Genomic DNA, 14,746 nt, shown 5'->3' on the forward strand with positions numbered 1-14,746 from the left:
GTGTTGGTCCACCCTGAGACAGCTGAACCAGTCTTGTGGCTGTAGTCTCAACTCTTCCAGTCAATTCATGTGTGGCACTCCATCACTTTTCACTACTCACCCCTTGCTCCAGACTTTCCTCTTTCTCATTTTATAGGTTGTTTTTAATGACTGTGTCATTGCAATAGCTGCTGTCTAAGTCAGGCGAGTGCACACTACGGCCTGGCAAGGTAATAATTCATGCAGCCTCAAAATGTTAGTAAATTTGAAAGAGAAAGTTGTCAAGCAATGACAAATAATATTGTGAACATTCTTTTTGGTACAGATGTGGCATGTGTGGAAAAGTAGCTTTTTTGAAGAGTTTTTCATTCTGTCTGCTTTAAATATTAATTACTTTGGATTAACATATAATGCAGCACTACAAAATTGTGACTTTTCTAATGTAGCCCATCTGAGGGCAAGACCATCACGTGACACTCTATGGTGTCTCACTAGAACTTAGTCTGGCCTTCCAGCGGCCTCAATACTGTGTGGCTGACACTCTGGCAAGCCTGTCCGGCCCACTGTTCAGGCGGCCTCAGCACGTATGTGTCCCTTAACACAACCCACCCCATACCAGTTAAGAAGCCCCTTACACCTCACCTGACCTAACACACCCCACACCAACTAGACCAGCCCTTAAGGTAGCACAGCGGCCGGGAGGGGACGAGGCATTAGGAACAGGATTAGGATAGGAAAGGATAGGACAGGAGAGGATAGGATCAATTTTTGGGATCATTTACGAGTCCACATGTAGTAGTAGTAGTAGTAGTAGTAGTACTAGTAGTAGTAGATTAGTGGTGGTATTAGTAGTAGTAGTAGTCGCACCACCACCACCACCACCACCACCACCACTTTATCTCCCCCTCAGCTGCCGAATTTCTGAAAAGTGATAGGAAAGATTGGCGTCAGATTAATATTGTTGTTGTTGTTGTTTTTTGTTAGTGTTGGTGCTTCTTGCTTCCTCCTCCTCCTTCCTGCTGAGAGAGAGAGAGAGAGAGAGAGAGAGAGAGAGAGAGAGAGAGAGAGAGAGAGAGAGAGAGAGAGAGAGAGAGAGAGAGAGAGAGAGAGAGAGAGAGAGAGAGAGAGAGAGAGAGAGAGAGAGAGAGAGAGAGAGAGAGAGAGAGAGAGAGAGAGAGAGAGAGAGAGAGAGAGAGAGAGAGAGAGAGAGAGAGAGAGAGAGAGAGAGAGAGAGAGAGAGAGAGAGAGAGAGAGAGAGAGAGAGAGAGAGAGAGAGAGAGAGAGAGAGAGAGAGAGAGAGAGAGAGAGAGAGAGAGAGAGAGAGAGAGAGAGAGAGAGAGAGAGAGAGAGAGAGAGAGAGAGAGTAGGGAAAACAAGAAAAAATAGTGAAATAAGAAAGACAAGACGAAAAACACAAAAAAAAAAAAAAAAAAAAAAAAAAAAAAGCAAGGAAGTCCTGAAAAAAGCGAGTGTGTTAGATGAAGCACAAAACAAAACAAAACTAACATTAATTCAACACACATACACACAAACACACACTATATATAAACAGCCCATGTGTTTTTATTACATAATACAAACAGGTCACGTGTTTTCTTATATACTTTTTAAGTGTTTTAGTTTACGTCAAGCCTCCAAACACAACAGTAAGTCAAAACGTAAACAAACGCTGATAGAAACGTTAATAAAACATAAATATTTCAGTAATTTATAAGAATCTTTGCGTTTTATTTATTATGGATCCAAACGCAGTTGTAAGGCAAAACGTAAACCAAACACTGATAAAATGTAAACAATGCATAACATTTTCTTTAATTATTATAAATCCAAACACAAAGAACAGGAATCAAAACACCCCAAACATAACTTTATAAATATCCCAAACACACACACACACACACACATATTTCTTTAACATTTCCAAATCCAAACGCAAAAAAAAAAAAAAAAAAAAGATCAAAACACCACAAAACATAGCTTTATAAATACACGTTTTTCATTAAAATTTATGAATTCAAATACAAAAAAATGAATTAAAACACGCCCAAACACAGCTTTACAAACACCACACACACACACATTGTTCATTTAGCTTCTTGGTGGCTTGCTCCTGTTTGTCTGGCCTTCTTGATACACAACACACACACACACACACACCACACACACCTATACTTACATTAGACTCCGGCCTTCTTGATACCTTACCCTAACACACCACCTCCCACACACACACACACACATCTATACTTACATTGCTCTCCGGCATAAGCATTCTACACTGGAACACAATGTAGTCTCCATTATTGCAGACCACGCCAAACTGATCTTGTGTTCGGAACTTGCAAGCTTCTTCTTTCATTACCTGTGGGATAAAGAGAGTGAGTGAGTGAGTGAGTGAGTGAGTGAGTGAGTTGTTGGTATTTAGAAATGTTTTGTTCTGACACCATGACTATCTTCCAAGGCCACAGAGATGACATTTCAAGAGTGATTCTGAAGTTGTTAGTGTAGAAATCTTGTCACTCTGCCTCTAGAACTATAAAAATACCCTTAAAAATGCTCTGCTCTCTCTCCACGACTTTTCAAGGGCCACAGAAATGACTAGTGGATGACTAGTGGGGTTTTCAAGTGTGTTTCTGCTGTTAATGTAGAAATCTCGTCACTCTGCCTCTAGAACTGTAAAAATACCCTTAAAAATGCTCTGCTCTCTCCCCACAACTGTTTTCAAAGGCCAGAGAGATAAATGACTAGTGGGGTTTTCAAGAGTGTTTCTGCTGTTAATGTAGAAATCTTGTCACTCTGCCTCTAGAACTATAAAAATACCCTTAAAAATGCTCTGTTCTCTCTCCACGACTATTTTCAAGGGCCAGAGAGATAATTGACAGGGTTTTCAAGAGTGTTTCTACTGTTAACAATGTAGAAATCTTGTCACTCTGCCTCTAGAACTGTAAAAATACCCTTAAAAATGCTCTGCTCTCTCTCCACGACTTTTCAAGGGCCACAGAAATGACTAGTGGGGTTTTCAAGAGTGTTTCTGCTGTTAATGTAGAAATCTCGTCACTCTGCCTCTAGAACTGTAAAAATACCCTTAAAAATGCTCTGCTCTCTCCCCTCGACTGTTTTCAAAGGCCAGAGAGATAATTAGCAGGGTTTTCAAGAGTATGTCTGCCGTTAATGTAGAAGTCTTGTCACTCTGCCTCTAGAACTGTAAAAATATCCTTAAAAATGATCTGCTCTCTCCCCACGACTGTTTTCAAAGGCCAGAGAGATAAATGACTAGCGGGGTTTTCAAGAGTGTTTCTGCTGTTAACAATGTAGAAATCTTGTCACTCTTTCTCTAGAACCATAAAAACACCCTTAAAAACTTGTGTAAAGTGAAATAAAGCCTTTAGAAATAGTGAAGGTGAAGCATTCAAGTATTTGAGGATACAAACCTGTGAGTGAGTGAGAGAGAAAGAGAGTTAGCTTAATGTTGAAGCAAAATATATGAAGTTTTTTTTTTTTTTCAATTAAATAACAAAATTAATCAAAACACAAGGAAATATCAGATAAAACTCATAAGATGTAAGAGATAAGAGATAAAACACACACACACACACACACAGATAAACCCATCCATGTGTAGTGGAGAGAGAGAGAGAGAGAGAGAGAGAGAGAGAGAGAGAGAGAGAGAGAGAGAGAGAGAGAGAGAGAGAGAGAGAGAGAGAGAGATAAGAGATGGTAGAGATCAAAGTGTAATGGTCAACAGATGGGAAGAGAACATTACAAGGTCAAGATACTGATGGGAACTGTGTGTGTGTGTGTGTGTGTGTGTGTGTGTGTGTGTGTGTGTGTGTGTTATGCAACCAAACCTTGACACACACACAGAGAGAGAGAGAGAGAGAGAGAGAGAGAGAGAGAGAGAGAGAGAGAGAGAGAGAGAATGGTACATTTGAAACAGATAAAAGCAGCAAATATAGAAAGACACACACACACACACACACACACACACACACACACACACACACACACACACACACACACACATATTCCTTGCCAAACACAAAAAAGCATTCCCCAAACACACCAAAACACCACCAAAAACCCAAAAATATCTATACAACACCCCAAAAGACACCCAAACACACAAAAAACACCACAAACACTTCCAAACACACCCAAAACACTTCCAAACATACCAAAACATCCCCAAACACCCCTACAACACCACAAACACACCAAATCAAAACACCCCTGAAACACACACCCACAAACACCATTAAACACACCAACACACACACCAAAACATACCAAAAACAATATACACATAAATATCCACAAACACACCAAAACACACCTAAAACACCACAAAACAATCCAAAACACACTCAAACACACCAAAATATCCCCAAAAAACACCAAAAACATGCCCCAACACACGCAAAACACCCCAAAACACCAAACAATCCAAAACACATTCAAACACACCAAAATACACCACAAATACCCACAAAACACCCCAAAACACACCAAAAACATCCCCAAAACACACCAAAACATCCCCAAACACACCAAAAACATCTCTCAAACACCACAAACCACCTCAAAACACACCCAAACACCACAAAACACCCCCAAACACACCAAAAACGCCCCCAAACACCACAAAACACACCCAAACACCCCACAACACCTTTTAAACACCCAGACACTCACCGCAACCTCCATAATTGGCCAGATTGGTTTGGTGTTGAGGCGAAGGTTAGAGAGATCAAAGTCGGTGCTCTCTTCAACACCAATGACTGTTGGTTCCTGTGGTGTTGTGGCATCAAGCTCCACTGGTGTTACTTTCACTCGAACCTGTGGGAGAGACGGACAGGTGAGACACGGGGGTGGCAGAGTGAATGTGAGAGAGAGAGAGAGAGAGAGAGAGAGAGAGAGAGAGAGAGAGAGAGAGAGAGAGAGAGAGAGAGAGAGAGAAAGGGGTGTATGGTTTTGTGTGTGGCGGTAGTAGTAGTAGTAGTAGTAGTAAGAACAATAATAATAATAGTAGTGGTTATAGTAGTAGTAGTAGTAGTAGCAGTGGTGGTTGTGGTGGTGGTGGTGGTGGTGGTAACAGCAGCAGCAATGATAAAAACAATAATAATAATAATGCCAGTAGTAGTAGTAGTAGTAGTAGTAGTAGTAGTAGTAGTAGTAGTAGTAGTAGTAGTAGTAACAGCAACAGGAGAGAATAAATAACACTAACAACTTTCTAAAAACACAAAAATTAAACTCAAACCAAGAAAAAAAAAAAAAATAAATAAAAATACATACATAAATAAATAGGTAAATATATGAAATAAATAAATAAATAAATAAAAAAAAAATAGACCCCAATCTGCCATACTTCCCAACCCTTCAAGATGCTGATAACAATGTCACCCTTGATCTACATTTGTAAAAGTACAATTTAAAGATAAGATAGAGAGAGATAGAGAGAGGCAATAAGAAAAAAGTTATAACTATTCTCGTTTATTCAATACTTGACGACAGAAAACGGAAGTGGGGTTAATAGATTGACAAATAAAGGAAAACTGATAAATGGGTGAAAACAATGGAGAATAAAAAAACAAACAAGGATGTGTAAATAAATACTCATAAATAATATCACGAAAAATATAAAGTTAGAAAAGGAAATACAGCAAGTTCTCGTCACACAGCACATTGTTTTGGGGAATGACGCAGCAAATTGAGAGAACAGTTTTAATGTGATGATAGTTTTTTTATTTCCTTTTTTTGAGTGACGAGATAAAAAAAAATTGAGTTATTTCCTAGGTAAACAATGCGTTCCTGAAAACCTTACAGCAAATTGGAATGACCGTATACTGAACCCATTATAACGCGTAATAGTACATGTGTTCCAGTACGTCGAAATGAAAATACTGAACGTCACCCCTACAGAAATGAAAATACTGAAACGTCACCCCTACAGAAATTAAAATACTGAACCCATTATAACACGTAATAGTAGATGTGTTCCAGTACGTCGTCACCCCTACAGAAATGAAAATACGTAAAAATTAATCGTAAAAAATGAAAAACCGAAAATGTCTTTATTAACATATCACTCGTCAAATACTGTACCAAATGATGATGTCCCTCCTGTGACTAAGGGACAGTAGAGATTTCAGTCATTGCTCATATCTACAAAGAACATGACGCAAGGTGGAATACTCGTGGTGTGGTGGTGTGGTGGTGTTACGGTACAGTGTAAACAAAACACCAGGGGATACTGTGAAATGAAATGTTCTTAGCGTAAATAGAATCGAGAGTAAAAATTGCCGAACATAACTGTGAATATACCGGATAATGAAGTACTGTATAAGGACGACCTACTGTAAATGGGGAGGATTATACCTTAATAAAGAATGAAGTTAGAGAAAGAGAGATGTGGTGAGGTGAATAAGTAAATAAAGAATAAAATTAGAGGAAGAGATACATGGCAGTGAGTGATTGAATGATAACAAATAGGGTTAGAGAAAGCGGTGAATAAGTGAAAAGAAAATGCAGAAGAGACAGGACAAAGAGTAAGAAAGAAAATATTAGAGAAAAACAATTAATTCCATAGAGAAACAAATGAATGCAATACAAACTGAACAAATAAAGAAAATAATGATCAAACAAAATAAAAATAAAATAAAAAAGCAAGAAAAATAAAGAAATAAGTAAATAAATAAACAATCTTGAGACTTAGAAAATAAACAAATAAGGAAATTAATCAACAAAATAAATAATCTTGATCCTGATCTTGGCTAGGACGAGGAAACTTAAGGCGCAATAAGGTTCGGAATGCTTTGTGAAGGCTGAGACGCTGAAAAGATGATAAAATGTTGAAGAAACGCGATGTCTTTAGTGTTTTGAACGATTGCATTGCTGATAAAACACTGATAAACACTAATGAACAAGGGAGACTAGAAACCATGCCATGTTTTGTGTTTAGCCCCTTCAAGTAGCATGGCGTGTTTCCATATTCACTCTGGTGACTATTTGGTGATTTGGCACACCTTCAGAAACTCATGTGGGGGTTAAAATAGTGGAGACTCTAGCCATTAATCTTGTGCCCTCCATAGACCCTTGCTAATGTCAATAAAATGGTCTAATGGTACACAAATCTCAAGGTAAAAATGTGTCCCAGTACTGAAGGGGTTAAAATAGTGAAGACTGTGGCCATTAATCTTGTGCCCTCCATACACCCTTGCTAATGTCAATAAAATGGTCTAATGGTGCACAAATCTCAAGGTAAAAATGTGTCCCAGTACTGAAGGGGTTAAAATAGTGAAGACTGTGGCCATTAATCTTGTGCCCTCCATAGACCCTTGCTAATGTCAATAAAATGGTCTAATGGTACACAAATCTCAAGGTAAAAATGTGTCCCAGTACTGAAGGGGTTAAAATAGTGAAGACTGTGGCCATTAATCTTGTGCCCTCCATACACCCTTGCTAATGTCAATAAAATGGTCTAATGGTACACAAATCTCAAGGTAAAATGTGTCCCAGTACTGAAGGGGTTAAAATAGTGAAGACTGTGGCCATTAATCTTGTGCCCTCCATACACCCTTGCTAATGTCAATAAAATGGTCTAATGGTACACAAATCTCAAGGTAAAAATGTGTCCCAGTACTGAAGGGGTTAAAATAGTGAAGACTGTGGCCATTAATCTTGTGCCCTCCATACACCCTTGCTAATGTCAATAAAATGGTCTAATGGTACACAAATCTCAAGGTAAAAATGTGTCCCAGTACTGAAGGGGTTAAAATAGTGAAGACTGTGGCCATTAATCTTGTGCCCTCCATACACCCTTGCTAATGTCAATAAAATGGTCTAATGGTACACAAATCTCAAGGTAAAAATGTGTCCCAGTACTGAAGGGGTTAAAATAGTGAAGACTGTGGCCATTAATCTTGTGCCCTCCATACACCCTTGCTAATGTCAATAAAATGGTCTAATGGTACACAAATCTCAAGGTAAAAATGTGTCCCAGTACTGAAGGGGTTAAAATAGTGAAGACTGTGGCCATTAATCTTGTGCCCTCCATACACCCTTGCTAATGTCAATAAAATGGTCTAATGGTACACAAATCTCAAGGTAAAATGTGTCCCAGTACTGAAGGGGTTAAAATAGTGAAGACTGTGGCCATTAATCTTGTGCCCTCCATACACCCTTGCTAATGTCAATAAAATGGTCTAATGGTACACAAATCTCAAGGTAAAAATGTGTCCCAGTACTGAAGGGGTTAAAATAGTGAAGACTTTAATTAATAGAGCTATTTAGAGTGAAAGAAAACAAGGTAGGAAAAAATGTATCTTAAACACTACAGAGTGACACAAAAAGCCTTATCTCACCCTGTATCATATCTTAGAGCTTGCCATAACTACAGGGTGACATAAAAAGATTCTGTACCACCCTGTACTGTATCTTAGAGCTTACCATTGCTACAGGGTGACACAAAACCTTCTCTCTGTATGGTAATCTTAAAGCTCTAAACAACTACAGGGTGGCACAAAAAGCTTACTTCTCACCCTGTATAGTAATCTTATTCAATAACTACAGGGTGACACAAAAAGCTTCTGAATCACCCTGTATAGTAATCTTAGAGCTCTAAACAACTACAGGGTGACACAAAAAGCTTACTTCTCAGTCTATAGTAATCTTAAAGCTCTACACAACTACAGGGTGACACAAAAAGCTTACTTCTCACCCTGTATAGTAATCTTAAAGCTCTAAATAATTACAGGGTGACACAAAAGCTCTAAATAATTACAGGGTGACACAAAAAGCTTATTTCTCACCCTGTATAGTAATCTTAGAGCTCTTAACTACAGGGTGACAAAAAAATAAAGCTTTCAGCATCACCCTGTATTGTATCTTAGAGCTCTCAGTAACTACAGGGTGACACAAAAAGCTTATCTCATCAAATTGTGTCTTTAAAGGTCTACAGGGTGAAAAAAAAGCTTAAAACACATCCTATATAATGTTTTAAGTCATTACAGGGTGAAACAAAAAGCTTATCTGGTCGTATAACGTGTACAGGGTGGAAAAAACATTGTCCTTATAGTGTGTCTTTAAGGTCTACAGGGTGAAAAAAAGCTTTAAACTCATCATAAATAAATCTCTTAGTAATTACAGGGTGGAACAAAAAGCTTATCTGGTCGTATAATGTGTACAGGGTGAAAAAAAAGCTTATATTGTTACATAGTGTGTTTTAAAGTGTACAGGGTGAAAAAAAAGCTTTAAACTCATCATAAATAAATCTTTTAGTAATTACAGGGTGGAACAAAAAGCTTATCTGGTTGTATAATGTGTACAGGGTGAAAAAAGCTATATTGTTACATAGTGTGTTTTTAAAGTGTACAGGGTGAAAAAAAGCTTTAAACTCATCACATATATAAAAATTTTGTCATTACAGGGTGGAACAAAAAGTTTATCTGGTCCTATGAGGTGTACAGGGTGGAGAAAAAGGCTTATATTGTTCCATACTGTGATTTTAAGGTCTACAGGGTGAAAAAAAAGCTTTAAACTCATCATAAATAAATCTTTTGTCATTACAGGGTGGAACAAAAAGCCTATGTTGCTCTATAAGGTGTGCAAGCTGAAAAAAGTCCCATAGTAAGGTGTACAGGGTGAAAAAAGCTTAAAACTGACCCATTATAAGTTTTTAGTAGTTACAGAGGGAGGAAAAAGCTTAAAACACAAAAATACTGTATCTAAGCACTTTTGGCACATACAGGGTGAACCAAAAGCATAATCTGGTCAAATAATGTGTACAGGGTGTAAAAAAGCTTAAAACTGACCAATTATAAGGTTTTTAGTAGTTACAGGGTGAAAAAAAATTAAAACTCCCAAATATTGTATCTCAAGCCTTTCATTTGATACAGGGTGACACAAAAAGCTAATCTGGTCATGTAATAGGGTGTACAGGGTGAAAAAAAAAGCTTAAAACTCACCCATTATAAAGTTTTTAGTAGTTACAGGGTGAAAAAAAGCTTAAAGCCACCCAACGTTGTATCTTAAGTCTTTCATTTGATACAGGATGACACAAAAAGCTAATCTGGTCATGTAATAGAGTGTACAGGGTGTAAAAAAGCTTAAAACTCACCCATTAAATGCTTTAAATTGATACAGGGAGACACAAAAGGCTTTAAATTGAAACAGGGTAACACAAAATGCTTTAAATTGATACAGGGTGACACAAATGGCTTCAAATTGATACAGGGTGACACAAATGGCTTTAAATTGATACAGGGTGACACAAATGGCTTTAAATTGATACAGGGTGGCATAAAAGGCTTCAAAATTATACAGGGTAGCACAAAAAAGGCATATCCCACGAGTCTCTTGATGGGCTATGCAAAAATTGGAGCCACGGAACCGTAAAAAATAAGAAACAAGGGAAAAAAAAAAAAAAAAAAAAAGCAAAAGAAACGCAAGAAACGGGAAAAATGTAAACAAACGCACGCCTTGCCTTACCACACTCGTACAATCAATGCCATGGCGAATGTTTTGTAGCGACAACTGTTGACGTACACACACACAGAGAAATACTGAATAAATACTCTAAACACCAACAGACAAACAGACAGACAGACATTAATTTACTGACTGACACCAAATGACATGCTCAAGTATTTTTTTTTATTTTTTTTTTACTTTTTTCTATTTAAGTAAATTATTTGATCAAGGCATGCTTATATTATCTCTCTCTCTCTCTCTCTCTCTCATTTCTAGTTTTCTCTATCTAAGTGTTAAGTAATCAAATAAATAATATCAACAAAACAAGCTTAAATTCTCTCTCTCTCTCTCTCTCTCTCTCATCTTATCATACTTATCTTTCCTTGAAACACACACACACACATGGCCTATTAATGACCAACGTAAGTAAGTGTTGCCCCCATAAAGTGCTACACGCCTCTCTCTCTCTCTCTCTCTTTCATTTTCAACATTTTCTCTTTCTTTCCTGTTTCTTTCTTTCTCTCTTTTTTTCTCTAATCCACCATCATTTCTTTCTCTCTCTCTCTCTCTTAAGTAGACTATCTTATTCATATATCTTCCAAACTGACATCTCTCTCACTCTCTAAACATTTTCTCTTTCTTTTTTTTTCTCTCTAATCCACCATCATTTCTCTCTCTCTCTCTCTCTCTCTCTCACCTTCTTATCCTGGTATCTCTTCTTGAACAGCATCACAGGGTCGTTGTACAAGGCGGAGGAACACAATCTAAGCTGTACCACGGAGTCACGCACCAGCCATCCTTGGTCCACTCGTTCAAACCCTCCGTATGAGCCAAACTTCTCCGCCTGTGGGTCTGCTGGGCATGTCACTGTAGGAAGGGAGAGGAGGGGAAAAGATGACTCAGAAAAGATCCCACTAATGGTGATAACTGGGTATTTTTCTTCCTCTCATCCCTATTCTGTTCATCTCTCTAATGCAATATCAATAAAATGATCTAATGGTACACAAATCTCAAGGTAAAAATGTGTCCCAGTACTGAAGGGGTTAAAATAGTGAAGACTGTGGCCATTAATCTTGTGCCCTCCATACACCCTTGCTAATGTCAATAAAATGGTCTAATGGTACACAAATCTCAAGGTAAAAATGTGTCCCAGTACTGAAGGGGTTAAAATAGTGAAGACTGTGGCCATTAATCTTGTGCCCTCCATACACCCTTGCTAATATCAATAAAATGGTCTAATGGCACACAGAACTCAAGGTAAAAATGTGTCCCAGTACTGAAGGGGTTAAAATAGTGAAGACTGTGGCCATTAATCTTGTGCCCTCCATAGACCCTTGCTAATGTCAATAAAATGGTCTAATGGTACACAAATCTCAAGGTAAAAATGTGTCCCAGTACTGAAGGGGTTAAAATAGTGAAGACTGTGGCCATTAATCTTGTGCCCTCCATAGACCCTTGCTAATGTCAATAAAATGGTCTAATGGTACACAAATCTCAAGGTAAAAATGTGTCCCAGTACTGAAGGGGTTAAAATAGTGAAGACTGTGGCCATTAATCTTGTGCCCTCCATAGACCCTTGCTAATATCAATAAAATGGTCTAATGGTACACAAAACTCAAGGTAAAAATGTGTCCCAGTACTGAAGGGGTTAAAATCTTCCCATTCCTAACTTTTTACTATGGAATGTAATGCTTCTACTGATGACCTGATCTCCTAGTAACAGCTCCTTGTTATCTAGCACGTGTGTGTGTGTGTGTGTGTGTTGGGTTAATCTAATCTAATCTAACTTAACCTAATCTAGTGTTATCTAATCTAATGCATGGAGTTAGCAAGAAAATAGCAATAAAAGATAGAGATGCAACATTTCAGCGGAGAGAATGAGGCTGAAGACAGTCAGATATGGTAACTAAGACAAATATTCCTTAATTACTGTAGTGTGTGTGTGTATTTACCTTGTGGTATGTTACAGGGTTGGAGTGGGGCTCATAGTGACCTGTCTCCATATCTACATTTGTCTAACTTCTTAATTTGTGCAAACTTTCTGCTGTTATAATCTCTTCACTTAATCCATTCCTGATGTCTACTGTCCTGTGTGCAAAACTGTGTGTGTGTGTTTACCTAGTTGTAGTTTTCCAGGGCCTGGGCTTTACACTGGTGTGGCCTCGTCTCCATATCTACACTTATCCAATTTTTCTTTAAAGCTCTGCACACTCTCACTCAAACTGTTCCACCTCTCAACACATCTTTGCGGGAAACTCTATTTTTTAACATCTCTCAGACATCTTCCATTCCTCAGCTTTTTACTATGCAATCTTGTGCTTCTAGTGTCATATTCTTCTCTCAGGATCAGTTTCTCATTATCCACTTGGTCCATTCCGTTGATCAATTTATAAACTTGTATCAGATCCCCTCTCTCTCTCCCTTCTTTGTTCCAGGGTTGGTAGATCCATAGCCTTTAGTCTCTCCTCATATGTCATCCCTTTGTGTGTGTGTGTGTGTGTGTGTGTGTGTGTGTGTGTGTAACAAAGAATCCACATGTGACTAATGGTAGTGCTGCCAACACCCAAAACGTAAACAATATTTATTTTTACACAGTTCAGTTCTCATTTAATCAGGTAAAATTTTAGGGGTCATGTAACATATTCATTATTATCATACTTATTAATGACTCAATATATTTACTATGGTGAGAGAGTAAGGCATTTCTCTCTCTCTCTCTCCCCCATCACACACATATCTCCCCCTCTCTCTCTCTCTCCACCACCATCACATTCCCTCTCTCTCTCTCTCTCACCTCCATCTCTGAGTCTCCGTGGCAGAAGGTTAGTCTCCCACCGCCTCACCACCACAGTCCTCTCGTGCAGGCCAGGGCGAGGCTCCAGCACAATGCACACACAGTAGCGGTACTCAACCTGGTGAGGACAGTCAGAGGAAGCCATTACCATCACCAAAATGACTTCCAACCCTCACCAAGTCACCAAAAAGACTTATAACTACCTAAAAAACTCCAAAATGACTTCCAACCCTCACCAAGTCACCAATAAGACCCCATAGTATTCAACCTGGTGAGGGCAGTCAGAGGAGGCCATTGCCATCACCAAAATGACCTCTAACCCTCACCAAGTCACCAAAAAGACTTGTAACTACAAAAAACACCTCCAAAATAACGTGACTTCCTAAAATCACCATAACCATCACCAATTTGACTTCCAACCCTCACCAAGTCACCAAAAAGACCCTAAACTCTCCCAAGGTCATCAAATTAACTTATAACTAAAAAAAAACGAAAATTAGTTGTAACTCCTTGAAATCATCATAACCATCACCAAAACGACTTCTAACCCCCCCACAAGTCACCAAAGTCATTCATAATCCAAAAATACGTCACCAAATAGACTTCTAACCCCAGTCACCAAAATAAGATCCCAAACCCTACCAAAGTCACCTAAAAGACCTCTAACCCAATAAAATCACCAAAAAGACTACAAACTAAATCAAACCATCACCAAAATGGCTTCTAACCCTCACCAAGTCACCCATACGACCTCCAAACTCCCAAAGTCATCAGATTAACTCATAACCCAACAAAATCACCAAAAAGACTCCAAACTAAATCAAACCATCACCAAAATGACTTCTAACCCTCACCAAGTCACTAATAATATCCCCAAACCCACAAAAATGTCACCAAAATGACTTCTAACCCCACCAAGTCACCAAAACAACTCATAACTCCAAAAATACATCACCAAATAGACTTCTAACCTCAGTCACCAAAAAGATCTCAAACTCCTACCAAAGTCACCCAAACGATCCCTTAACACCCTTAGTCACCAAAATAAATTGTAATCCCCCCAAAAACATCACCAAATAGACTTCTAACCTCATCAAGTCACCAAAAAGGTCCCAAAACTCTTAAGTCACCAAATTAACTCATGATCCTAAAAAATATCACCATTTTGACTTCTAACCCCACAAAATCACCATATTCATCACCAAACTGACTTCTAACCCCAAAAGTCACCATATCCATCACCAAAATGACTTCCAACCCCACCAAGTCACCCAATATACCCCTAAACTCTCTTCAAGTCACCAAAATAACTCATAACTCAGTAAACATCACCAATATGACTAGTAACCCAACAAAATCACCAAAACAGACCAATAAACCCATCCCAAGTCACCAAAACGACCCCAAACACCACATTAATACATTAACTTATAACACTAAAAATGTCACCAAAATGACCCAAAACCTACAAGTCACCAAAATAACTCAAAACCCCAAAAATAATCA

General features: G+C 38.4%; 1 protein-coding gene across 1 annotated transcript in view; it reads right to left on the bottom strand.

Annotated features, from left to right (window-relative positions):
• LOC123504100 (glycerophosphocholine phosphodiesterase GPCPD1-like) overlaps positions 1–14,746 on the bottom strand; it is a 41,528-nt gene that overhangs the window by 22,194 nt on the left and 4,588 nt on the right. Inside the window, 4 exon segments of the mRNA XM_045254394.1 lie at positions 2,231–2,341; positions 4,672–4,815; positions 11,144–11,313; positions 13,241–13,358. Coding sequence (XP_045110329.1) covers positions 2,231–2,341; positions 4,672–4,815; positions 11,144–11,313; positions 13,241–13,358 — 543 coding nt within the window.

This window comes from Portunus trituberculatus, chromosome 2 (genome assembly GCF_017591435.1).
Source record: "Portunus trituberculatus isolate SZX2019 chromosome 2, ASM1759143v1, whole genome shotgun sequence".
Classification (NCBI taxonomy): domain Eukaryota; kingdom Metazoa; phylum Arthropoda; class Malacostraca; order Decapoda; family Portunidae; genus Portunus; species Portunus trituberculatus.